General features: G+C 39.6%; 2 protein-coding genes across 5 annotated transcripts; both read left to right on the top strand.

The window, feature by feature from the left end:
* Positions 1 to 790: 790 nt before the first annotated feature.
* ANKRD2 (ankyrin repeat domain 2) lies at positions 791 to 11277 on the top strand. 3 transcript variants are annotated; one of them, XM_081328259.1, is made up of 9 exons: positions 791 to 954; positions 1587 to 1694; positions 4179 to 4316; positions 4776 to 4883; positions 6098 to 6196; positions 6586 to 6684; positions 9780 to 9878; positions 10735 to 10833; positions 11061 to 11277. In XM_081328259.1, the coding sequence occupies exons 1-9, from the start codon at positions 877 to 879 to the stop codon at positions 11157 to 11159; spliced, it is 927 nt and encodes a 308-aa protein (XP_081184385.1). In that variant the 5' UTR covers positions 791 to 876; the 3' UTR covers positions 11160 to 11277. The 3 variants fall into 3 exon arrangements, with proteins under 3 accessions (XP_081184385.1, XP_081184384.1, XP_081184386.1); XM_081328258.1 differs by having other exon boundaries at positions 4776 to 4897; positions 6106 to 6196; XM_081328260.1 differs by lacking the exon at positions 9780 to 9878.
* A 3944-nt stretch (positions 11278 to 15221) lies between these two features.
* HOGA1 (4-hydroxy-2-oxoglutarate aldolase 1) lies at positions 15222 to 24672 on the top strand. Of its 2 annotated transcripts, XM_081329018.1 has the most exons (7): positions 15222 to 15601; positions 19091 to 19219; positions 19366 to 19493; positions 20808 to 20942; positions 22118 to 22214; positions 22459 to 22592; positions 23531 to 24665. In XM_081329018.1, the coding sequence occupies exons 1-7, from the start codon at positions 15355 to 15357 to the stop codon at positions 23678 to 23680; spliced, it is 1020 nt and encodes a 339-aa protein (XP_081185144.1). In that variant the 5' UTR covers positions 15222 to 15354; the 3' UTR covers positions 23681 to 24665. The 2 variants fall into 2 exon arrangements, with proteins under 2 accessions (XP_081185144.1, XP_081185145.1); XM_081329019.1 differs by lacking the exon at positions 22459 to 22592 and having other exon boundaries at positions 22118 to 22168; positions 23531 to 24672.
* Positions 24673 to 26203: the final 1531 nt, after the last annotated feature.

The raw sequence follows: 26203 nt of genomic DNA, 5'->3' as shown, positions 1-26203 counted from the left end.
TGAAAAGAAAGTTGCCCAAATAAATTCTGAGTGATTATTAGCAAAAAGGATTCCCATTTTGTGCATGCAGGAACATCCCATTATTTGAGCAATATTGCTGTCATACTTTAAAGGGGGGGAGGGGCACAGAGACTGTGTCCGCTATAAATAGTTCTCAGCTCAACTCTTCCTAATGTCATCTCATCTGCCCCCAGTTCACCCATTATTATTCATAGTATTCCATGCTCACTATTCCAGGCTTTGTGACTAAGTTAGATGCCTGGCAGGTTGGCAAACCTTTCTGGCAGACCCTTTGGGCTGGTATGTAATATGTAGCACTTTCCCTTAGCAGGTAGCATTTTAAAATAAATAGGGAGCTTCCTAATTTGGTATTCTTCATATGTGTTGGATTATAAATCTACTGTTCTCAACTAGTGTACTCAGGCTATGTAACTCAACACATCTGGAGGACGCCAAGTTGGGGATCACTTCTATGTTTATATATTAGATTATTCTACCAAGAATTGTAATGATTCGTAAGTAGTTATGGAGAATATCCAGGCATGGAGCTATAAACACTACCCACAATATGGGACTAAAGGAATTCTGCCAAAATCCCACCCCCCTTTGCAGTTCAGGGAATTATATGTTCACTTCCTGATTAGCCAGAGACGTGTGACTAATAAAGGATCACTAGAAATACGATTTGTGAAAAGGAAGAGAGTTTGACAGACTGAGCTCATGACAAAGGCACCTAGGGGCAGGACATACATCTTAACATCAGTGACTGCGAGAGGAGATGTCAGAGAATACTTACTGTACAGTATATAAGATAGGGTAGTTGAGTCAGAACCTGAGGAATAGGCGAGAAGATTCACATTTCCAGGACAAACAAAGATGGATATGGACCACAAGATAAAATGGGCAACGGAGCTGATTGAAGAGAAGCTGAAACTGGAAGAAGAACAGCAGCAAGTGAGTATCTAAAGCCAAATAAGGCTGGTTATTTGGGACCCAGGCAGTAAATGTAGATGTAGAAGATAGGACCTGGAAGGTTACTGAATCCTATGGATGGAAGTTGTTGGCACAAGTCAGGCAAAATATTCTTGCCAGCCAAAGCTTTATCAGAGAATTTTGTGAATTGGTTCAGGAAGCATGTTTTGAGGGGAAACCATGTTTTGGCCTCGAGTTTTAATGTTATGATTAAAAGAATCTGAAGAGGGAACCACTTTTATGGCAAGCATGAAATATATTGCTGCTTTATCAGACTGTAGTATACCAAGGTCTCCCAAGAAAACTCTAGGTATTAAGAGAGAAAGCCTCATTCTCTTACTCCATCTGGATATCTTGGTGGTAAAAATTAGGTTTCGAGGTAACTATTGGGGTATGCTGGGAGCAGCAAGAGATTATTGTTTACTTTTTATATTTTTCTTAATTGATATTACTTTTGGGCTTTGAAAACATTAATAAATTTAGAAGAAAATGAATTTGGATAAATCTAATAAAGCTCTCAAAAGTAGAATGCACCATAAATTAGAAAAGAAAAGAAAAAGCCGGGAGGACATGCCTCAGGCTTGAACACTTTCTCCATTTTTTTTTTAACTCAGAAAAAACACTCCTCTGTAATGCCACGCGAAGTGGTCCGGTTGAATATCCCACATCTGGAGAAAGAGAAAAAACATGAACCTCTTAACAAGGACATTGCAAGTCTTAAGGTGAGTGGGATTCTTAGATCCTATTTCACTATTCTACCAACAAAACTCACACCCAGAACATATTTCATTGGCTAAAACATCCTCTGTTTATTAGTCACTAGCTTTCTCCAGGAGGCATTGGAAATCAGCAAACCACTGTGATGTAATTGTCAGAGTAGATCTGAATGTGAAATGGGGAAAGAAATGTAGATTCAAATTGTGATCACTTCATACAATCATCTTGATTGATTACAAGTTTTTATCAATGATTTTTATGATGGCAAAAAAGCACGTAAAGGTCACATTCAGCATGCTAATTATTGTCCAATCTATATTGATCAGTGTTGATACAAAGATTCTAATGGAAGTGTCAGCAAACAGATTACAGCCAGTGATATCATTTGTTAAGAATGATCATGCAGTTTATAAAAACTAGGCAAGCAGTAGACAGCATTAGGTCATAGATCTGATAATGCTTGAATAAAAATAAAGAATCAATTTGTAATTTTATCATTTGATGTTGAAAATGCCTGACAAAATATATCAATAGTACATGTTTGCTGTACTAAATAGAATTCATAAAGTAGAATATATGAATTGTCCACAATTGTTTTCGCCTACTTTTTCATTACTTAGAGGAACTAGACAAGGATGTCCATTTTCATCCTTGTTTTTTTAATATCTGCGTGGAACCCTTGGATTTTGCTATTAGACAACTTAAGGAGATCCAAGGAGTAGTACAAAACTCAGCTGAACACAAATTGGTTTTATTTGCAAATGAAAGTATTTTGTTTATTTCTAAACTGCATGCTACTATCCCAGAGTTGATGCACGTACGGATGTCTTTAGTAAAACAGCAAATACTCCATTTGGTTACCCATTTAGTTAAGGAATACTAATTCTATATTTGTGCTGAATCCATTAAAAATCCAGGTATGTCTATACCAAAGGATATGATAACATATAAATACAATATATAGAGAGGTTTCTTGAGATAGATGGTAATCATAAATCCTTACACTTTGGGGAAAGGTGAATGCTCTCAAAATGAATATTATTCCCAAATTAATTTATATTCTAAGAAGAATTCCAGTTCATATTTCTGGAAAATATTTTCAGAAAATATTTTTTCCTTTAGAAAATTACTATGGAGTTGTTTGATTTCAAGAATATCTTCACAGAAAATGCAATTACCAATTAATAAGAGAGGAATTGGTTTTCTGAATTTGGAATTATATCATCGTGCTTGCCTATTGTCAGATATTAAGTACTGAAAGCCAATAGATGGTGTTAATTTTCTTACTTGGACAACTTATACGTTAAATATACTAAAACTCTAGTAAACCTAGAAACAATTAAGTTAGTTAAAAGTGGATTGGAATGTTTAATCAAAAAAGATTTGTTCCTTTTTCCCATGCTATATTGGGAAACCCAACTTTAAAAATTAAGAAAAGGATGATGATATGGAAAAATTGAATGGAAGTAGTGATAATTGACTTTGGATCAACTGATAGATGAATGAATATGAATTTTTAACATACTCTGTGTTAAGAGACAAGTATCCTGTACTAGGTATAATTCAATCGCAATATTTATAGTTACCACACTTGTTAACAAGGTTGGATCGGCAGCATTTTCAGCTTCTGAAACCCTATCTAGTATAACTTGTTAAATCTTTAAAACTAAAACATCTATTGTTATTTTTAAAACAAATATCATAGAAACTATCAATTTGCTATGCAGATGCTAAGAAATTAGAGGAATAAAGAATTAAAGGTTGCTCTATTTATGTATTTATTTATTTTTATTTGTTATATTTAAGAACCACCCATTTCCCTCACTAAGGGACTCTGGGCAGTCTACAATAAAACATTAAAAGCATAAAAACAGTATATAAATTTTTAAAGAGGCAAAAATTGTTAAAATTAATTAAAAAGCAAGGGGAGGGCTCCAGGGCACTAATCAGCCCCATGCTTTCATACTTCTCGGTGCGTCCCAAGCAAGGGGGCAGAGCCATGCTTTTATGTCTTTCCTGAAGGTCAGGAGAGTGGCAGCCCACCTCATCTCTGGGGGAGCGTTCCACGGTGGGGGGAAGGGGTGGTAATGACAAGAAGGGTCTCTTCCTGGACCCCACTAGTTGGAATTCTTTGGTTGACAGGATCTGCAACATACCTTTCCTGCCTGACTGGGAAGGAAAGGCTGATGTAACAGGCCAAAGATTATTCCGTGATATTACTTAGAAAATTATTATTTATTTATTTATTTTTATTTTAATTCCATTTATATCCCGCCCTTCTCCGAAGACTCAGGGCGGCTTACAAGCTTAGCAGTAGCCTTCATTCTATGTATATGCCTGCTTATTAGGGCTTTCACACACCCCCAAGCGGCATTATTACAAAGTCAGCTTAATTGCCCCCAACAATCTGGGTCCTATTAGACAACTAATAGGTCCTAGACAATTTTTGAAAATCATAAGGGTTTTTGTGTATGTTTCTCTTCCTATAGGGACAAGAAAAGGTGCGGAAGAGTTCTGTAGACCTAAGAAAGGAGATCCTTGAAGTTGGTGGCACCGAATACTTCTTCAAACTACACAAAAAACCAAAAAAGGAGGAGAAGAAACCAGAGCCTGAACCAGAGGAAATTGTAGGAAAAGAGAAAAAAAAATAACTGGGGGGAAAAGGAGAAAGGGAGAAAGATCAATATTTATTCCAAGCAGATGTTGGGAAGCATAGTAAGATGGCAGAGAACAATGTTCTACAAACTGGCTGTGGGGAGAGAGAAGGAGAATTATCAAATTTATTTGCCATCCATCTCGGTGTTTGAGGCGCTACATAGATATGAACTTTAACTCCCAGAATTCCAGACCCGACACGACTATTATTGAGGATTTCAAAATAAAAGCCCATTAGTATTTTCCAAGAGCCAGTTTGGGGTACTGGTTAAAGCATCAGGCTAGAATCTAGGAGAGTGAGGTTTTTTTTAATCCAGTGCACAATATCTTGGTGGGGTTCATATTTACTTTTTCCTATAAAATACTTTTCATATAACTTTTTATATAAAAGTTAAAATATTGTCATCTTTTTTTAAAAAAAATGCTTACAGACTGGGCCTGTGGCAATGGAGGATTTTTTGAAAGCCGCTGTGCAGGGCCGGGTACAAGTTGTGGAGAAGTTCCTGGTAGATGGAGGCTCCCCAGACACCTGTGATGAAGTAAGACCATGCAGGTGTATTTTTCTTGGGACTATTTTTCACTTTCCATAAAGATATGTATTCAAATGTTTGTTGATTGAGTAGGATAATGTTAAGTTCAATGCCTGACTTAGGGTGTGCTTTGATGCTTCTGTTACTGCAAGTAAAATCCAACGTGTAAACCCTTCATTGAGGGGAATTTTTTGGACATAATCTGTTTTTAAATTGAAACAAACTCCAATAGGAGAAAAGGCTCTTGATCATTAATAAAAGTAATGTTAAAATTGGAATAAGTTGCCCCAAATTTGTTATTTTCTTTCTTTTGAAAGAAACATATCCAAAACGTATCTACAAAAAAGAGGCGCAGATGAGTAGCTTGTAGACTGCTTCTGGATTTAAAATCTTTGATTTCAAGTACAGGTAGTCCTCAATTTACGACCACAATTGAACCCAAACTTTCTGTTGCTAAGCAAGACAGTTAAGTGAATGTTGCCCCATTTTGTTGCCACAATTGTTAAGTGAATCACAGCAGTTAAGTTAGTACAATAGTTGTTAAGAGAATCTAGCTTCCCCATTGACTTTGCTTGTCATAAAGTTGCAAAAAGTGATCATACGACTGTGGAACACTGTCATAAGAATGAATCAGTTGCCAACTGTCTAAATTTTGATTATCTGGGCATGGGGATGCTGCAATGGCCATAAGTGTGAAAAATGATCATAGGTCACTTTTTTCAGCCATTGTAAATTCAAATGGTCACTAAATGAACTGTTATAAGTTGAGGGCTACCTGTATGCTTGCTCATGTCCACCTCAAGAGTAAAAATGTTTGGAAAATAGAAACGTAAAATAGAAATAGAGCACTGATGGTTTTACCTAATTTCAGTAATTAAATGTCTGCAAGAAAACAAGCAAGCTCAGAGCACCAAGGTTTCCTCATTTCAATCTTGAGCTACAAATATTCTCCTTTATTAATAGAAACATCATTCCAATAGCACAACTGCTCTTTTCAATACATTCCTATAAAAATAAAGCAGGGGGGGGAGAAATTTGGTTTAAAACAGCATATGGAGGAGTCATGCATATTGATTTGTTAAGAGCAGCTACGGGAAATGTGGTGTTGGCAAAGATTTTTAAAAAGCAAGGAACCCATGAATGTTAGAAAATCATATTTTGGACATGGCCTTTTCTCTTTTTATCCAGCCATTTACAGAAGACTAATGCTTTCCCTCACTTAGTTCCACAGGACAGCTTTGCATCGTGCCTCCCTGGAAGGGTACACAGAAATTGTAGAAAAGCTTTTGGACCGAGGTGCCACTATTGACTTCAGAGATCGCGTAAGATACTTCTCTGCAGTGCTTTTTTTGTAAAAGAAAAAGGCGCCGGAACTCACACCTGTCATACAACCTGCCTTGCCTACCCTACAAGGTTCTATCCAAAAAAGGTGCCGGAACTCCATTTTGAGCGTTCTATGAGAAAAAAAGCCCTGCTTCTCTGTCTCTGCTGAGATGGCCACCCTTTCTCTGCATGGGCTATTTATGCATTATTGTCACCAAATTCCTCTAAAGCACAGTGGAAATATATATGGAGTATATCTATTTGTTTGTCTTGGGTTGAGAGTTATAACTATATGGAATCAAAAAGAGGATCCCAAAGAATATTGGAGACAACCTTGGAAGGAGACTGGAACAGTTGTCTCCTGACAACTCATGTTTTTTGTTGACAGTTGGATTGCACAGCTTTGCACTGGGCCTGTCGTGGTGGACACCTAGCTGTTGTGAAGCTCTTGCAGGAAAAAGGGGCTAATCTAAAGTTGAAGGACAAGGTGAGTTGAGAGGTGGAAAACTGGTTCAAAGAAAGAGGTCAGTGTCACATGGGAAATTTGAAAAAAAGATTTAAGGAAATAGGAAGATTCTAATGTTAAGGCAGAATACACAACTTGTAGTTCTCTCAAAGCTTTAGGTGATTCAGTAGATTGTCTCCAAAACCCAACTATAATATTTCATGCAACAAAGGAAGAAACTTATCAAATACATGATTGCGATTAATGAAATTAAATTAATTCTGTCTAGAATGCCCGCTTTTTGGAGTGTGAATCCAAGTACATTAGTCACAAGTGAAGATACAAACCTTTATCTCCCCACTTTCAAGATTCAGGAATATAACTAGGCTTTCTAGAAGAACTGGAAAATAAGGTTTACTGAATCTACTATTAGTATTTTATTTGGGATGTACTTAAATTTAAACCTCTAGTATTATTGTTGGCTATACAGTCAGCCAGATGTTAGATTTGGCATTTTTATCTACCTATTGAGATGATACCACTCTAATGGCAGAAAGTGAAGAAGAACTAAAGAGCCTCGTGTTGCGGGTGAAGAAGGAGAGTGCAAAACTTGGGTTGAAACTAAACATTAAGAAAACCAAGATCATGGCATCTGGCCCTCTCAATTCCTGGCAAATAGATGGGGAAGAAATGGAGGTAGTGACAGATTTTATTTTCCTGGGCTCGAAGATCACTGCAGATGGGGACTGTAGCCAAGAAATTAAAAGACGCTTGCTCCTTGGGAGGAAAGCCATGGCAAATCTAGACAGCACACTAAAAAGCAGAGACATCACCCTGTCAACAAAAGTGCGTATAGTCAAGGCTATGGTCTTCCCAGTTGCAATGTATGGCAGTGAAAGCTGGACCATAAGAAAGGCTGAGCGCCAAAGAATTGAAGCCTTTGAACTATGGTGCTGGAGAAGACTCAGCGATGCCCTCTCCGTGATGTCCCGGTGCCTGGAGGCGGTTCAGGTCTGGATGGGGAGAAACAGGCTTCGTCTCAATCCCGCCAAGACTGAGTGGCTGTGCATATCGGCATCTCGGGTTAACCAAGTTATTCCACCTCTAACGATGGGGGGTGAGGTGTTACCCCCCGTTGATAGGGCTCGCAACTTGGGCGTCCTCCTGGACTCACGGCTCAATTTTGAAGATCACATAGGAGCCGTGACCAGGGGGGCTTTTGCACAGGTTCGCCTGGTGCGCCAGTTGCGTCCCTATCTGGACCGAGACGCCCTACGCACAGTTACTCATGCGCTTGTGACCTCCCGTTTGGACTACTGTAACGCTCTCTACATGGGGCTGCCCTTGAAGACCACTCGGAGGCTTCAACTGGTGCAGAATGCGGCCGCGCGAGTTGTAATGGGGGTCTCCCGATACTCCCATGTAACACCTCTACTCCACGAGCTGCATTGGCTTCCGGTTGCCCTCCGGGTGAAATTCAAGGTGCTGGTTATCACCTATAAAGCCCTACATGGCCTGGGTCCGGGGTATTTGAGGGAACACCTGCTGCCGGCATCAAACGCCCTTCGCCCAGTGCGCTCCCACAGGGAGGGTCTGCTCAGGGTCCCGCCGGTAAGAGATTGCCAGCGGGTGACACCCAGGGATAGGGCCTTCTCAGTGGGGGCGCCTGCCCTCTGGAACCAGCTGCCGGTGGAGCTGAGGACTGCTCCCGACCTCCGATCATTCCGCCGGGGCCTGAAGACCTGGCTCTTTGAGCTCTCGGGCCCAGGCTGAGGAGATATTCATTTTAATTGGGGTTTTTTTAATAGTACAGGGTTGATTTAATATTTTTTAAATTGGGTTTTAACTTTTGTATAGTTGTTTTTTAACTCCCTGTAAACCGCCCTGAGTCCTCAGGGAAAGGGCGGTATATAAATGCAATAAATAATAATAATAATAATCCTGCGAGTTCCTTGGACTGCAAGGCGATCAAACCGGTCAGTCCTAGAGGAGATCAACCCTGACTGCTCTTTAGAAGGCCAGATCCTGAAGCTGAAACTCAAATACTTTGGCCACCTAATGAGAAGGAAGGACTCACTGGAGAAGAGCCTAATGCTGGGAAAGATTGAGGGCAAGAGAAGAAGGGGACGACAGAGAATGAGGTGGCTGGATGGAGTCACTGAAGCAGTAGGCGTGAGCTTAGATGGACTCCAGAAGATGGTAGAGGACAGGAAGGCCTGGAGGAACATTGTCCATGGGGTCGCGATGGATCAGACACGACTTCGCAACTAACAACAACAAATTGAGTCCTTCCCAAGGACCTGGGATAAACAGATTTTGTTATCTGATGGTATCAAAAGAACCTTTGGAGGATGTAAGCTGTTCCAAGTGCTTTTTGACTGATGGGGATTTTGTTAATGCCAATGAAATTCAAGTGGTGTACAGATGTCCAAGGTGCCTATTATTATTGATACTAGCTTTGCTTTCTTTTGCAACAGTTCTACTTTTATTAGCAGGTCCTTGTATTTTGTGATTTTCTCCAGATCTTTCTCTTCTAATTCTGCTGTCTGCAAGCTCTGCCATATCCACTATGCACATTTTTTTGTCTTTCTTATTGACAATTGTTAAGTCTAGGTGTTATATGGCAGGTGCTTGTCTGTTTGAATTCTAAAGTCCCAGAGCACTTCATTACTATTAGATTTCTATACTGCCTTTTTAAAATATAGAAATAACTCAGTGGTGAACATAATACTCCTCCTTACTTCTCTTCCCCCCCACCCCCAGTAACCCTTTGAGTTGGGTTGGGCTAAGAGAGAGCAACTGACCCAAAGTCACTCACCTAGTTTTCATATCTAAGAGAGGCCCAGTACTTACAATCTCCTGGTTTCTAAGCCAGCATCTTAAATATAAGGCCTGCCTTCTCCCACCCTCATTGCAGTAGGTTGGGTTGAGAGAATGACTGGCCCAGCTGATTTCCATAGCTGAAAAAAAAGTCAGACCTGAGTCTCCGTTTTTAGTCTTAACATTTCACTATGACACCAAATACTCATTTTAATTAACTACCTTTAATTCAAGAAAAAAAAGCTAACAAGGAATCATATTTATCCTTTTCTAAATTTGCTTTTTGTTCTTTATTTTTCTTCATTGTCTGAACTCAGCTTCTCAGTACGCCTTTACATGTGGCCACTCGCACTGGTGTAGCAGATGTTGTGGAACATCTGATAAACAATGGCGTGGATGTCAATTCTCGTGACCGTGTAAGAAATAACTTTTGCTGACTGCTTGTCTATTTAACATATAACTTGCACCTTAATCCACTTTTTAATGTAAATGACCACAACTACACACGCACAGAGGATTTTGTAAGAAGCATATTACCCAGATTTTCTTGTAGTACAGGTGAGACATAAATGTAATATGAAGTTCATGCAAATATATTTGCACTCAAAGTCACAAATGAAACAAAATGAAAACTAAGCTTGAGAAAGATGTGCTATGGTTTTATGATTTAAACATCTTCCTTTTGAAGTTTAATTTCAAATTTCTCAATCTTAATATGCTTCTTTTTTCTTTTCAAGATAGCCAAGCAATTCTCTATTGTAACAGTGTCATATCATCTTAGATATTTCAACCTACTAAGTACAAAATGAAATACTCTATTTCTACTTTCAGATTCCTAGTGCTTATATTTTCTACCTATAATAATGGCAAACCTGCAATCTTATCTATGACAGACAGACATTATTCAGCTGACCTGATTTTTAACTTTGTAGTATTTGCCCATTTCTTGCTATAGCTGACTCGGGAAGCCATATTCAGTGGATCCAGGCTAATTTTAATGCATGTTTTTTAATCTGTTTATTTGGCTGCTATTTCTCCTGTTTTGGTACTATAAGCAAATTCTTGTTGACTACCAATCTTACATATAGATTTAATTCTCACATAACACTGTCATTGTGTAGTTTGTTTGCTTTCGATAACATAATTTATGAATTTTCCTATAGTTGACTAGCATTATCTATGAAGTCATTAGAATTATTCAACAAACTGGTTAAAAATATTAGCATTATATGTGAATTTAGACAGCGTGGTATTGTTATTTCTCTACTGCAGGAGGGAGACAGTGCCCTGCATGATGCTGTACGCCTCAATCGCTACAAAATAATTAAGATGTTGATTTTGCATGGGGCAGATATGTTGGCCAAAAATCTGGTAAGTTTTGACCCATTGTGGCCTGTACTGTGGGTTATGTAACTTACGTTTGCAGATAAATCAGTAGCAACAAAAATAACAGCAAAAGAAATGTGGTTTCTTTTTTAGATGCTGTCCAGTGGTATTCAATAAATCAGCAAATGCATAGCCATATTTTGAAGAAATGGAACATTATCATGTCAGTTTAGAGTTTGTCAAATAACCTTATCTCTATTTCTCCAATACAGGCTGGCAAAACACCTGCAGATCTGGTGCAGTTATGGCAGGCAGATACACGGGAAGTGCTGGAAAAGAAAGAGCCAATCACAGCAGAAATGCCAACATGAGATGTAGTTGGATGAACAAAGCAGACACCCGCAATTCAAAGCAAGAATGGTTTGAAATTAAATAAATGTGGTCACAAAACTCCAATAAAGATAAAATCAAAACAAAACAAAGCCAGAAAAACAGTGGAAAAACAGCTATTCTAATGTTCTGTTGAGTCAACCATAATGCTACTTTATCTTTGGCAGATTAAGTTCAATAGCTGAGAACTTTCCATTTTTTTCAAACAGGCATTGTGAAATTTCTGCTTGTCACACAGCTGTTAAAGGTCTGATAAACAACTGCAATTCTGATATCCACTGAGTCAAATTGCAGTAAGCTATTGATAATTTCCACAATTTTCCAACAGCTGCATGATAACAAACTAGTTGGATATGACAGTTCAAATGTGATTGTTCTGGGACTGCTTGCAGGTGCAGATAACCATGTGCATCTTTTCCTATAACTGGCCAAGTAGTGAATGGCAGAAGAGACTCACAGCTTGAGAAGCAACAGCCTTTCTGAGCGCAGAGCAACCTGCTTTCAAGCTTCCAGGAAAAATAAAAGACCAGCAATTCAATGGCTACAGGAAAAGCCATTCCATAAAGGAAATGTAAAAAGTTTATCCACAGCTTTTGCTTTTGCAAGCAGAATGTAAAGGAGATTTTAAACTGGGCCTTAACACTGTTTGAATAGATACCTTTTTACCAGGAAATTGAATTTTCTTTTAAAAAAACAAAACACTAAACATATTACAAATGTTCAACAGAACTCACCTATAATTACTATTAAATAATTGAAACAAATTAAAACCATGTGCAAAGAGATTACAAAAGCAAAATTGTTTAAGGGGATAGGGCAGGCATGTCAAACTCCCGACATCACGTGACGTCACGTGATGTATCATGACTTTTTCCCCATTGCCGGCAATGGGGTAGGTGCGGTTTTAGTATGATGCATCTGGCCCACGGGCCAGCAGCTTGACATGCCTGGGATAGGGGAACATCATCACCAATTTAAAAAATGTAAGAGTAGAAACATACAAAAGCCAGTAAAAATAATGACAAAACATCACCATTACATACAAATGCATAACGTAGAATAGGTAGTTGCATGATTCTTGCATTAAAGGAAAGATTAACAAGAAAAGTGAACAATCCTTCCTTTACAAGAGCTGTGGTGGCGCAGTGGTTAGAGTGCAGTACTGCAGACTCCTACTACTACCTGCCGGCTGCCAGCAGTTTCACAGTTCGATTTTCAGCGGTTCAAGCTTGACTCAGCCTTCCTTCCGAGGTCGATAGAAAGGACCCAGACTGTTGGGGGAAATAAGCTGAGTCTATAAACTGCTTAGAAAGGGCTGTAAAGCACTGTGAAGAGGTATATAAATCTAAGTGCTATTGCTTTTGCTACCGGTATTTACATATTAATTTTAAAAATGCTAGGAGTGTAAGAAGAAAATGCAATATGTTATGAGGATAACAGTTGCAAAGTTGCACAAGCAGACACAATATATTGAGCATGTGAAGTCAGTACAAATTGTGTTATTTCTATGGTCAAAAATAGTATCAGTGCTGATTACAACAAGGCTACAAATCATGTAAAAACACAATACTCCACTCTATAGTCAATTTAGAATTAACACTAAAGATGAAAAGACACAAACGTGTTGTCTTTTTATCTTCTAACGTTTAAAACAGAGTACAAAAGAAAAATGTAACTTTGATCTAGCCATCTGTTAAAATTATCTACCAACCATAGCAATGTACACACTAAATATTAATTTGATTAATTCATGTCCAAAGCATACATTTCAGAGAACTGCAAAGTCTGACAACCTGGAGAACCTATTACATACTAGAATGTGAACCTAAGCATCAATTGGGTGGCTGCCATGAGTTTGTCTGCTGGCCTTACTTTCCAAGTTGCATATTCACTTAAGAACAATTCACTTGAGGACATAGGACAACCTTTGTGTCTTTGGCAGAAATGTCCTTTCCAATATTGCATAAGATGCATTCCGGGTGAACAGGGAAGCCAAGGCTAAATTGGGTTAACAAATGGAGATCAGATATGTTGGCAAAATAAGTTATTATTTTCTACCCATTAAAAGCACTAACACCCTTCAGCAGAGAAGTAAAAGAAGCATGTGAACAAGGCACATTAAACTGAGTAAAGCAAATGCAAACTGCCATGTTGCCACTTTCTAGTCAGCACAACTCTTGATGGAGTTTTTCTATGGATAATTGCATTGCCTAAACATGGATGGTATCATGGTAAGGAGAGAAAGTACTTCTGTGGGAAGTTAGCCCCTAAAAGAAGGAAATATTAAAAGGGCAGAATATATTTCCCTAAAGGATTTTAAAAGCAGAAACCAACCCTGCCCCCAAGTCTCTCTGTCCCAGGCAGAAACCAAGTTGCAGATGTGATAATCTTGTCAGAAAGACTGGAATCAGGAAACTGGGATTAGGAAGAAAGATCTCTAGAATCAACACCAAAAATCTAAGAGTCATCAGCCACAGCCCCAGGGAAGCAGGATATGACCTTTGGGACATAATAGGATTAATCCACCACCATTAGAATACCAGAAAGGCACACTCAGACTCAGGTCAAAGTTTATGCCATAAGAACAACTCCAAACAAAAGGCTCCAGAGGGTATAAAAACCCACTCACTACATGTGCTCTCTCTCTCTCTTTTTCTTTCAGAGCCATCTTCCTGTCTGGCTCTTCTCTTCAGTAAACTGCAACTTTCTTTCTAAAGCAGTCGCCATGTTGTTTATTCCTGGCTTGGACTGAACCGTGATGAAGACTTGTCCTTCAACACTTCTGAAACATTGGTACAGCTAAGATACACTTAAGCAGGGCTCTTTGAAGGGCTAGGGGCATGCTGAAGACGTATCATGAAATGCCCCCCAAAGATGTTGCCAGGGCATGTTTGTATCATGGTTAGGTGAAAATAGGGAAAAGCCTATAATTCCCAAGAACAACCTCAAAGTTTATAAAATCTGTTAGGGTTTGTCACTGTTTACCTGGGGAGAAGGGGGAGGATTTGAATGACTGAATGGATCTGAAACAGCCAACAGGTGCCAGTGCTGTTTATTAATGGAATTTATAGGTTGCTCAGAGTAGTCTCAGACCGGAACAGGTATAAATCCAATAAACAAGCTCAAGGGATGGGCAGATGTTTCTGCTTTGTAGTGACAAAAGGCTATAAAAGCCTAATTTATATCTAAGCAAATAAGCCCATTCTCTCAGCCACCTCTTTGCTTAACTGTGGATTATTGAATAAGCCACATTTTTAGCTAAGCGTGTATTTGTGGGGGCAAAATCAAATAAATCATATTACGACATAGAGCGCAATTGCCATTTTGCTCTCTCTTTTTGGCCTGTCATGGTTGTTTATACTGCTGGTATGGCCTGTCACGAAAGGCTCTTTTTTTCACCTCTGGCTTTCCCTTCTTCTTCCTCTTCTCCACAACCGCCTTTTTCATGGATTTTATCAAACTCAGTCCTCAAATACTTCCTTAATAGCACTGAGTGAAGCGATTTATAAACTCATAAAGACCTGAAGACCTGGCTCTTCGAGCTTTCTGGCCTAGACTGAGAGTATTAACTGGGGTTTTAACTGTATTTTTAATTGTAATTGAGTTTTTATTTCAAGGTTAGAGTAATTATTTTAATTGTTTTTAATTTTTGTAACTTGTTGCATTGTTTTAAAAAAACCTTGTGAACCGCCCTGAGTCCTACGGGAGAAGGGCGGTATATAAGTTTAATAAAATAAAATAAATAAATAGCTAAGGAAACCCTAGACTCAGTGGGAGTTTGGCCTACTTCCCTATGGGGTTCAGGGCCAGCCTGAAAGCTGAAAAGGAACCGAAGAGAAGGAAGAGGTGAAGCGGCGCCCGCTTTCTCATTTCAGGTCTCCTAAAGCAGAGTTTCTCAACCTTAGCCACTTTAAGAGATATGGACTTCAACTCCCAGAATTCTCCAGACCGCATCACTGGCTAGGGAATTCTGGGAGTTGAAGTCCACACTTCTTAAAACAGCTAAGGTTGAGAAACATTGTCCTAAAGGAGGCCAGCCAGCCAGCCGTCTCCGAGCTGAAATGTGAGGTCTGACTCCCCGCCCCTCGGGCGGTCTCGGAGGACTTTTCCCCCCGCCTTCTTCAAGGGATCCGGTGGTCCGGGACGGCACAGCATTCGCCTCAGGCAACAGCGGGGATGGCCAGGGCGACCCTAGCCCGGCGCTTTCTGTGCCCCTTTTGGCCGCGGACCCCTTGCGCGAGCCCCGCGCCCGTAGCGGCGGGAGGTGTTCTCCGAAGGTCCTTGGCTGCAGCGGCACCTGCTCGCCGCCTAGATCTGCGGGGTATCTATCCGCCCCTCGTCACCCCTTTCACGTCTCAAGGCCGTGTAGATTACGCCCGGTTGCAGGAGAATCTGCGCCTCTACGCCGAAATCCCCTTCCGAGGTAAGGGTTGGCACTCTCGAGGGGAGAAGGACACGCGGGGTCCTTTTTGGGTACGACATCTGTCAGGGAAGGGAGGCGAGAGGCTGGGGTGCCACTCTGCCTTACTTGCTGCATCCATGGCCAAGTTCTGTTAGATTTGTTAACTAGCTTGTGGCTGTTATGATCCCTGTGGAAAGGGGGGAAAAATCTTTTTTTTAAGAGTTTCCGGTATGCTTTCTTTTGCTGTCTAAAATTAATCAACCACCTTACTCTTCTTGTTTTCACAGCTGTGCGTCTATGAACAGAGTTTACTACCACATTAAGCCTCTGTGTCACTGTATATAACTTGTTTTGTGAACTGAAACCTTGTGGTTATGAACCCAACTAGTGGTGGTTTATTAGTAAATTCTAGTTACCGTAAATAAAGCGTGATAGATTAACTTGTTTATAAATGCTGAACTCAGGCCATCTGGACAGACTTCTGTTAAAAGCACATTCCTGGCATAGAAAATACTCAGTTTCGGGCAAGAAACCATCATGTTTCACTGTGGAGAAAGTGCAATCAGTAAATTGTAGCAGGAAGGCAAACACCTGTTGTGGCTGAATATTATCCAGAATTTTGTTGTTGTTGTTCAGTTGCTAAATTGTGTGCAACTCTTCTCAACACCATGAACCATAGAACACTAGGGTTCTACTGTCTTATACTGTCTCCCGGATTTTGTCCAAAGTCATGTTCATTTCATCTATGACATTAACTTAAGCATCTCATCGTCTGCCATCTCCTTCTTCTTTTGCCCCACTTTTTCCAGTTTTGTTAGTTTAAGAAAGATTAGGAAAAAAGAAATTGACCCTTCTTACTTTATTAGTGCTTTCAAAAGGATAGGAAAGAGAAGCACAGCCAAATTATTTTGTACTCAAGGACACGCATAGTTGCCCACCCAGACTTTGGACCTAGCCTACTGTAAATGGAACATGGAAGAACATGCACTGGATAGCAGATTTTTTCTATCTCTGAGTAATGTTCTACTAACATTAACTAAAAGATAACCATATTAAATCAATAACAGCTTGTATACTTCTTGAATTCCCAAGAAGTATATTCTTTCCTAAAGCTCTCATCTGCTCTCAGGATAAAGCTGTTGTGTTTTCATGGAACTAATCATATGTCTAACTATACTATAAATTTATTTATTTTTATTTTAATTCCATTTATATCCCGCCCTTCTCCGAAGACTCAGGGCGGCTTACAAGCTTAGCAGTAGCCTTCATTCTATGTATATGCCTGCTTGTTAGGGCTTTCACACACACACACCCCAAGCGGCATTATTACAAAGTCAGCTTATTGCCCCCAACAATCTGGGTCCTCATTTTACCTACCTAGGATGGATGGAAGGCTGAGTCAACCTTGAGCCTGGTGGGACTCGAACCTGCACTAATTGCAGGCAGCTGGTGTTACTTAAGAAGGCATTAGCCCAAGTAAAGTAGAAATTCAACGTACTATTGCATCTTATTTATTTTTGTATTGCATTTATTTTTTAATCTTTCCTTTGAGAGAAGCTGGAGGTTGTAAATAAGAGATCTTTACTTTTATCCCCATAATACGATGTGAGGTAATTTGGACTGAAATAATATTGCAAAGTCCCCTACTGAACAATGTTCCAGTTGGGATTTTAACCTGAATCTCCTCAATTCAACTGTTGGTAAAAGTTAGACGAGGCTTTTGCAATACTATATACAATACTGCCTTGGAATCTACTGAAAAACATAAGCTGAGTCAAAACATGGCAGTTAGGCTGCAAGTGCAGGAGATGTGTTCTTCTAAATCTGACATGTCAAACAGAAGGCCCGGGGGCCGGATCCGGCCCGCGAAGTGGTTTCATATGGCCCGCGAAGCCATCCTGGAAACAGTCAGGGAACGGCCCCCACTGCCTTGGCCCTGGCCCAGAGACCCTCCTCCTGCCAGAGACCCTCAGATCTGTCCCACTCCTGCCCAGGCCCTCATAGGCACCCTTGATGCGAACGATGTAGAGCTGGCCACGCCCACCCAGTAGGCCATACGTACTCTAGCCACGCCCACCCTGGCCATACCCACCCAGCCCCCTGAGGGCAACCGCAATGCTGATGCGGCCCTCAATGAAATTGAGTTTGACACCCCTGCTCTAAATCTTACTATTAGGTGATGATTGCCATCAATATGACACATTACCCATAAGGCTGGAATTAATAATAGTTGGAGTTCAACAGTATATAGAGAGCCACTAGTTTCTTACCTCTTACTTCAATGTTCATCTGGAACATGTATCTCTCTGTTTTAAAATATGCTACTATGTATTTCAAACACAAAGGAAAATGTGAGTTGTGACTTTTATACCGTAAGCAACCAAGGACCAGAGTATAAAAGAGATTTCTTCCACTTCAATATAGTATTTTAAACTTCAGTATTTGTAACTGAGAACTAGACATTTAAATGGTAGTATCCTTACTTTGGAATTCATTCTTAAAAACATTTGTATATCACTTCTATCTTTTGGATGCAAGATTAAGACATATTCACCAGACCTTGACTAATGTGGCTTGTTTACTGTTGTGCATAGACTACTAGTTTCTTAATGCCTGCTGCTTTTTCTATTGTTTGCTCATCTTATAGTTCTATAATGTTAATTATTTAATTCATTGATGACAGTATGTTGCTTTGGCGAATTTTAGTTTAAAAACATAGGTAATCCTCGATTTAGAACCACAATTGAGCCCAAAATATCTGCTGTTAAGCAAGATGGTTAAGGGAGTTTTGCCTACACTATGACCTTTCTTGCCACAGCTGTTAAGTGAATCATTGCAGTTGTTAAGTTAGTAACACGGTTGTTAAGTGAATCTGGCTTCCCCATTGACTTTGCTTGTCAGAAGGTCGCAAAAGGTGATCACATGACCCTGGGACACTGCGACCATCATAAATACATGCCAGTTGCCGAGCATCCAAATTTTGATCACAAAACTGTGGAGATGCTGCAATAGTTGTAAGTATGAAAAATCGTCATAAATCACTTTTTTCAGTGATGTTGTAACTTTGAATGGTCACTAAGAGCCTTGGTGGAGCAGTGGGCTAATGCCTCCTTAAGTAACACCAGCTGCCTGCAATTATTGCAGGTTCGCGTCCCACCAGGCTCAAGGTTGACTCAGCCTTCCATCCTTCCGAGGTAGGTAAAATGAGGACCCAGATTGTTGGGGGCAATTAAGCTGACATTGTAATAATGCCGCTGGGGGGGGCGAAAGCCCTAATAAGCAGGCATATACATAGAATGAAGGCTATTGCTAAGCACATTGATTTGTGCTTTAAATTGTAAGCCACCCTGAGTCTTCGGAGAAGGGCAGGATATAAATGGGATTTAAAAAAAATGAATGGTTGTAGGTCGAGGACTGCCTGTATGCATACTTAAAACCATAGTATCAGTGAGATATATAACTTGATGGAAACATAAATATCTACTCAATGTTATTTTCTTATTTCTTTAGGTTTTGTAGTACATGGTTCCAATGGGGAAGCCCCCTACTTGACACAGGAGGAATGCCTGGAAGTAGTGATGCGGGTGCACCAAGCTGTGCCTAAGGAAAAGCTCCTGCTGGTTGGGTCAGGATGTGAATGTGAGCAATAAAAAGGACTAGAGGAGTTGGCCTCTAGCTGACCATACCTTATACAAGGATTCTATGTTTGGTGCCTTATTTGACCCCCAAGAAGCTGCTAATATCCCAAGAGCTGCCCTTTAATTCACTTATATTTCTTCCCTTAGCAACTTACTGCACTATTGAGAAAACAAAACAAATGGCTGACAAGGGTGCTGATGCTGCTCTTGTGGTAACTCCTTGCTACTTCCGTGGAAGCATGACCAGTGCTGCCTTGATCCATCATTACACACAGGTAAAGAAGTGGGTCAGGATATTCTCTGATTTATATTTATTAGAGATGACTGAAGTGGTCTCAAAGGTATCACATTACACCTTGAGCCAAAAAAGCGAAGCTGACATTATAGCTTAGTATTATGTATAAACCAGATCAGATGATTGGTACTAAAGAAAGTTTTGAAGGCATGATAAGATGAGGCTACGAATGTTGATGGAGATGTTATGTATTCCTTATCTGTTACATGTTGTTTGAACTTGAAGGTATTGTTAGAATTCAAACAAGATAGAAATTCAACTATTTTTTTAAAAAAATTCTTGATTCAGGTGAAATTTCTTACATTATTTAGTGGCTGATTGCAGATTGTAGTACTTTGTCTCACATTCTTTTGCTTGAAGACAGAGTTGAACAGAAAGCTGAAAGTGAATAATGGGAATTTGCATCTTCCATTCTTTTTCAGTATAGAGTTGAGACTAACTTCTCAGTGTTCACTCTCAAGACTGAGAATTTCACAAGCAATTGAAAAGGCCTTTCTATATCTGTGTCCTCCACATTTGTTGGAAATGCTGCATATAAGATTTGGCTGTGTTGTGAATACTGGGAATACTGGGAATTGTAATTTCAACATATTTTGAAAGATGCCAGCTTATAATAGGCTGAGTTAAAACAATTGGTAGATCACAAGCCATTTTTGAAGTCATGGTAATTGCCATAGAAGGACTACAATTCCAAAATTTGCTGTAGTGAAAGAATGGACATATCACAATTCAGCAAAATATTATATTCCAATGATCTACATTCTACTGAACAGGAAATGCATGTAACAGTTCAGTTGTCCAGATTCAGTCTAAATACTGAAGTGCAATAACAAGCTGAGTAAAATTCAAGGCAGATGCAATTACAATATCTGTGCAACAGAGATACATAAATTGGGACCCCAACAATGTATATCCCTCTGAAAGCCTCAGACATCCTCCAGAAGTTGGCACCAGAGTATAGTGTTTATTTTGACAGCTGAGAAAAATACTATTAGAGTTAATTAATTATATCTAGTCAATATTAAATTCAAGGTAGCTTTTATCTTGGCCCTGCCAATTCTTTAAAGTACCGCCCTTAGCATACTACCCAAAAACTAAGTCTGGCCTTCTGTTTGAAAAGAGAGAATATGGCACACATGCATCATCCTGGTTCTGCAATAATTTGAGATTGCCTTGTATTGCCTGGACTTGGGTGAGGGGACTTGCTGAAGAATGATATTGTAAGGGCAGTTTGTTGCTCACTGGTAGATTGTTTCCCTGTGTGCCCACGTACTTTACTACTTTATGTCCCCAGGTGGCTGATGCATCTCCAATCCCTGTGATACTGTACAGTGTTCCAGCCAACACAGGCTTGGAACTGCCCAATGAGGCAGTGCTCAGCCTTGCGCAACATCCTAACATAGTGGGAATCAAGGACAGTGATGGCAATGTGAGTGAAATATGTCAACCAGGTGCTGCACTAATGTGATTTCCCTCAAGGGGATTCTTATTCCTTCTTGGTGGTATAAGAATCTATGTGTTAGACATCATTTGGTGTTAAGGAATGAAAACTTGTACGCATTTTCTCTTAAGAGACCTGGAGATCTCTGAATTGTTCTTTCCTCCAATGAAGAATTAATGTTTAAGCTGTTGAAGAAAATACTTTTTAAGCATTTTTAGCACAGCCAGATGGCAATTTCCCATATACCTGATTATCACTTGAACATTAAACTAACACTAGAGGTACAAAGCAAGTACTTTGTTAAAGTTCACATTACTGTTTTATAGAGAAATTATACCATATCTAGATTGTTAAGATTAAAGTTCAACTCTCTGTTTCACCAAAAAGCTCACTGGGTGATAACAGCCAAAGTTTAATTTACTTATGGGTAAGAATAAACATGGTAATCCCCAGGCTAAGTATATTGCAGAATAAGATGTAATATAAATGTGAAAGATAAAAAAGCTAACATTTCTGTGGTAATTATAGTTATTTCTGAAGAACTGATATAGGATGAAATCCCAACCATTTTTGTTCTACTGTAGCTGATCTGCCCTATTTCTCTTCAAGCACAGCTATACAGAAGCATTTCAAACAGCTTCAAATTTTCCTTTGCCAAACATCAGGTTAGGGGAAATTTTGCTAAGGAACTTCTGCAATCTAAAATTTTTCAACAGACCTGTCTAGATGCATGAAGCTGGAGACTGTGTAGTCCTTAGCTGTCCTTTAAATATCTAGACCTTCTTTGTAGAATAAAGTGGAAAAATACAAAACTTTAAAAAGATAACAAACCTTAGACTGGCCTTCTCCAGATGTTTTGACTCTAATTCCTATTATTATTTTGGATATGCAGACGAGCTGCTGGGACTTTTATTTTTAGGACAAAACACCTGGAGAGATCCACATTGGAAAAGGCTGCTTTGGTAAAAACAAGTGGTGTGAACAGACAATATTAAGATGCTTTTTAAGGTGCCCTGTATTTATGACTTCCTTGTCGTGTGTGCTTATGAGTGCAGTATCACCATGAGTGCCCTGTGTTTTTCCTAATGGCACCTTTTGGCATTTTGGTTGTGACTGGTGATTAGTACTGTCTTCTGCTACCAAGCCAACATGTCTTTTATCAGATTACCCGCCTGGCGCTGCTTGTCCACAAGACACAGAATGAAGACTTCCAGGTACTGGCAGGATCAGCTGGTTTTTTTCTAGCCAGCTGTATTGTAGGTAGGTTGTAGGATAAATGTTTCAGGATATGGGGAAGCAATACAGAAAAGGAAAGCAGCTATTGTAATATTTAAAAAAAACACTTAATACCGGTAGTTGTATTATAATGTACATGATTGCTAAGAAGCCATTATTAAGTTAGTAGAGTAATGCAAGAAAGGCAGTTGGGGTGGATGAGGTATATATGGGAAGATGAATAGTTTATAAGCTAGACATTTTCTATTGACTCTGAGCTCTACTTTAGGTGCTACAGGAGGAGTCTGTGCCCTTGCCAATGTACTAGGCAGTGCTATCTGTCAGCTTGATGATCTTTGCCGTGCAGGAAATTGGGGTGAAGCCCGTGAACTGCAGCACCGATTGATTGAGCCAAATATTGCAGTAAGAGCCCTTAAATCTGGGGGAACTTAAAGATTCTAAAGTGGAGCTATCCTTGTTGGCAAGTTATGGGAAAAAGGGTTAGAATAATAAAAAAATGAATATTTTTGTGGCATTCCTGTAGCTGGGAATCAGTCTGAAATCCAGTTCTATCCATTTGACAAAATAATCATCTTTGAACTGGAGGCTGTGTGCCCCATATTGTCAAATTCAATGATAAAGCAGTTCTGCTAAATCATTGTCTACTGATCTCCTGCTTTCATTCCAATAGTTTGAACTTATCACATTTAAAATTTCTATTTTGCTCTAAAAAAAACATTTAGAGGAAAAGATCACAATATATTAAAAGCCTGTGTTTCATTCACATGGTGTGTTTCGAAAATGTGTTCCTCCCCCCAAAAACTTTTAAATTATGAATTTTGAAATACTACTTTCAGATTAATTTTGGCAATTTTTAAAAAAAAAAGATAGCCAGGACTTTAAATTCCTTTACTAATTTTCCTAATCCTTCTGTTTTCCATAGTTCAATGCTAGAAATGTGCTCTCTGTGTCTAAGGTACCAGAATAAATTTCTGATGTCTCTTGTTAAAAGACATTTAAATGTAAATTTAAATAATTGGCCTGAATCAATAGTGGATTTGTACTAACTCCAGATTTTACGTAAAAAATAATCATTTGCTCCAAGAATATAATAATCTACATTGTTTCAAGGAGTCTACATTGACTCAAAATGCTGAAATGATGCAGACATGACTTCCTTACCTAGGATTATGAAAAATTGCAGAGAAACAATTGTCTGTCATTACCAGTCTTTAGATAGTACAAGTCTTCAGTCTGCCATTTTCTGTGGTGGTTGCATGAAAAGAAATTTGTAAACAGTTATTCTGCAATATTAGTCAGATAGTAGCTTTTAGAATTTTATATTGTTTTTGTTCTAACAGGTCACTCGGAAATTTGGGGTCCCAGGCCTCAAGCAGGCAATGGAGTGGTTTGGCTATAAAGGAGGATTTTGTCGTGCCCCCTTGCTCCCATTAACTGACATACAATTAATGGAATTACGCCATGATTTCACCTCCAATGGCTGGCTCTGAAGGACAAAGGAGTTCTAGCAATGCCTGGAATCTTGCTTTTAGCCAATTACTATCTAATTGGGAAAGACTCACATGTCTTGTAATTTACTTTGATGCAGCTCATTCAACTCATAGTGTACTTATTGGAGCATCGTTATAGCAACAAAACAGTGGAATAAAATCTTCAGAATGGAGCTTTAAATGAGAAAAGGCTGCATCTGCATCTCATGGTTGACTAGAAGCCCAAAATTCCTTTGCCACTTAAAATTTCTCAATTCTGCATGTCTAGAATATAGTCTTATCTTATATTCTATTCTTCAGCATTTTCCTATACCATGACTAGTTCTGGAATCATAGAATGTTGAAATGCTAATTCTCTGGGTTCAGAAATCAGATATGTGAAATCATAATGTCCTATGTAAAAGATGACATTTCATTCGTTTTTGTGACTTACCAGGCACCACTACCTCTTGTACAATAAAATGAGTTTGTTGCATAGTTGTATAATCCACTGAAAAATTGAACATTCCTGAGGTGGTATAAGAATGTGCAGTTAGTAAATGATTATGTGCCATCAAGTCATTTTTGACTTTTAATAACTACGTACATAGATTTTCTCCATTACAATTATCTCTAACCTATTACTGTATCTATATATTTATGGTATTCACCAGTGCATTTTTTCTTTAAAAAAAAGTGCTGGAACTCAGAGGTGCTGTCACTGGGAGCAATGCCAGTGTCTTGCTACGGTGTCACCGCCTGTCCTTTGCACCCCCGCCCCTGCGGCTTGGAGCCACAAGCCGCGGGGATTCCCCTCCCCACAGCCGCCGTGGGGATTCCCCTCCCCGCAGTTGCTACGCCATGGCCCGTGCTGAGCCCCCACCCGGAGCTGCTCCGAACCCCGACCCAGAGCTGTGTTCCTCGTGGCAGTGGTGTCTGGCACCAAACAGCTGATGGCCTCTGGCACCAGCACCCGTTCACTTACTGCCCCGTCACTTCCAAATCCAGTAAGTGAGTGAGAGAGCAAGTGGTGTTTGGAAGCGATGGGGCAGTAAGTAAGTGAGTGAGTGAATGAGCAAATGGCGTTTGGAAGCAACGGGGCAGTAAGTGAGTGAGCGAGCGAGCAAGAGGCCTTTGAAAGAGACCGTGTGATTGGGGGAAAGACTGAAAGAGGTGCCTTTGAAAGAGACAGAGGAGTGAGTGAGAGCGACTGGAGGTTTTGTGCGCAAAGTGTGAATGAATGGGGGAGCTTTTGCGAGCGAAGGGTGAGAAAAAAGGGGAAAAGTGAGGGGGAGACCGGAAAAAGAAAAGGCACTGACTTCTGACTTCCTCTGTTACAGGAGTAGAAGGAAGCATTAACATTGAACCTCAACTTTTTGCTTTTCTATAATATTATAAAGTAGCCATTTCTATAACAATAAATGAATCTAACCAATGAAACCCAAAATACACCCCCCCTTTTTTTTTAGTCATCAAGTTTTTGACACCTTGTTAAGCACTGGTGGTGCTTGAATATTGTCATGTCCTAACAGTGGTACAATTTCTGAAAAGGTTGAAAAGCCCTGATGTAAATGCAGCCTAAATTGTTTATTGCCATCCTGTTTGCAAATAATATCTTACTTACTTGTGACTAAAAATTTTAATGTACAGATAATACCACAGATAATACCACCAGAAATTATTTTAGCCTTTTTAATAAATGTTATTGATGTTAAGCTCACCATGGAAAACATCATATATTGTTATGTATATACTAGGTTAATTATTTAAAGACTGAAGTGCAACATAGCTAGATTCTAAATAATCTATTTTTCAAAACACACAACAGTCCAAACAGTAAAAGTAAAGTCCAAATTAAGAATATTTCATTCTTAAGAAATGTTTAATAGTTGTAATAGATGTTTATAGATTCAAAATACTTTTCAAGAGTGTACAAAAGATACTATTTTTTTCTAGCGTCAGCTAAATTAGACATATTACATTGAGAAAAATGTTTCTCATTTCTTTCCTGTTACCTTTATTGATTTCATTGCAGAGATGTTAACATAGGACAGGGATCGGCAACCTGAATCGGTGAAAGAGCCACTTGGAACCAGTTCCCTCACCAAAAAAACCCTGGGAGCTGCAAAATGCACGTGCGCATGCACACGTGCATGCACATGCACACAACAGGGCTTGATTAAAGAGTGGAGCCTACCTAAGGCGAGACATACACCGGGCCTGCCCCCTGTCCAGCTCTGGTATGGATGGCTCCGCCGAGCTGGCTTCTTCTCCCCTCAGAAAAGACTGCTCCAAGGGAGGGGAGAAGGAGCTGTTGTGGCAAATCTTCTGAGGCTGCTTCTCAGGCTTGCCTATCTCAGCCTGCTGCGGGATTTGGGGGTTTTTGTGGGATTTTTGCATGCAGTTTATTTGGGGGGGAGGAGGAGGAGGAGGAAGTGTGGAGCAGCCAGTCAGAGCCCTGATTGTTTGCTTATTAAGAGAGAGAGAAAGAAGGAGGAAGGGAAGGAAGAAGAAGAAAGGAAGAAGGAAGGAAGAATATGGGAA

The sequence above is a fragment of the Vipera berus genome (genome assembly GCF_964194415.1).
Source record: "Vipera berus genome assembly, chromosome: 5".
Classification (NCBI taxonomy): domain Eukaryota; kingdom Metazoa; phylum Chordata; class Lepidosauria; order Squamata; family Viperidae; genus Vipera; species Vipera berus.
Note: the sequence above shows the minus strand (reverse complement) of the source record. Positions and strands in the feature narration are given on the sequence as shown.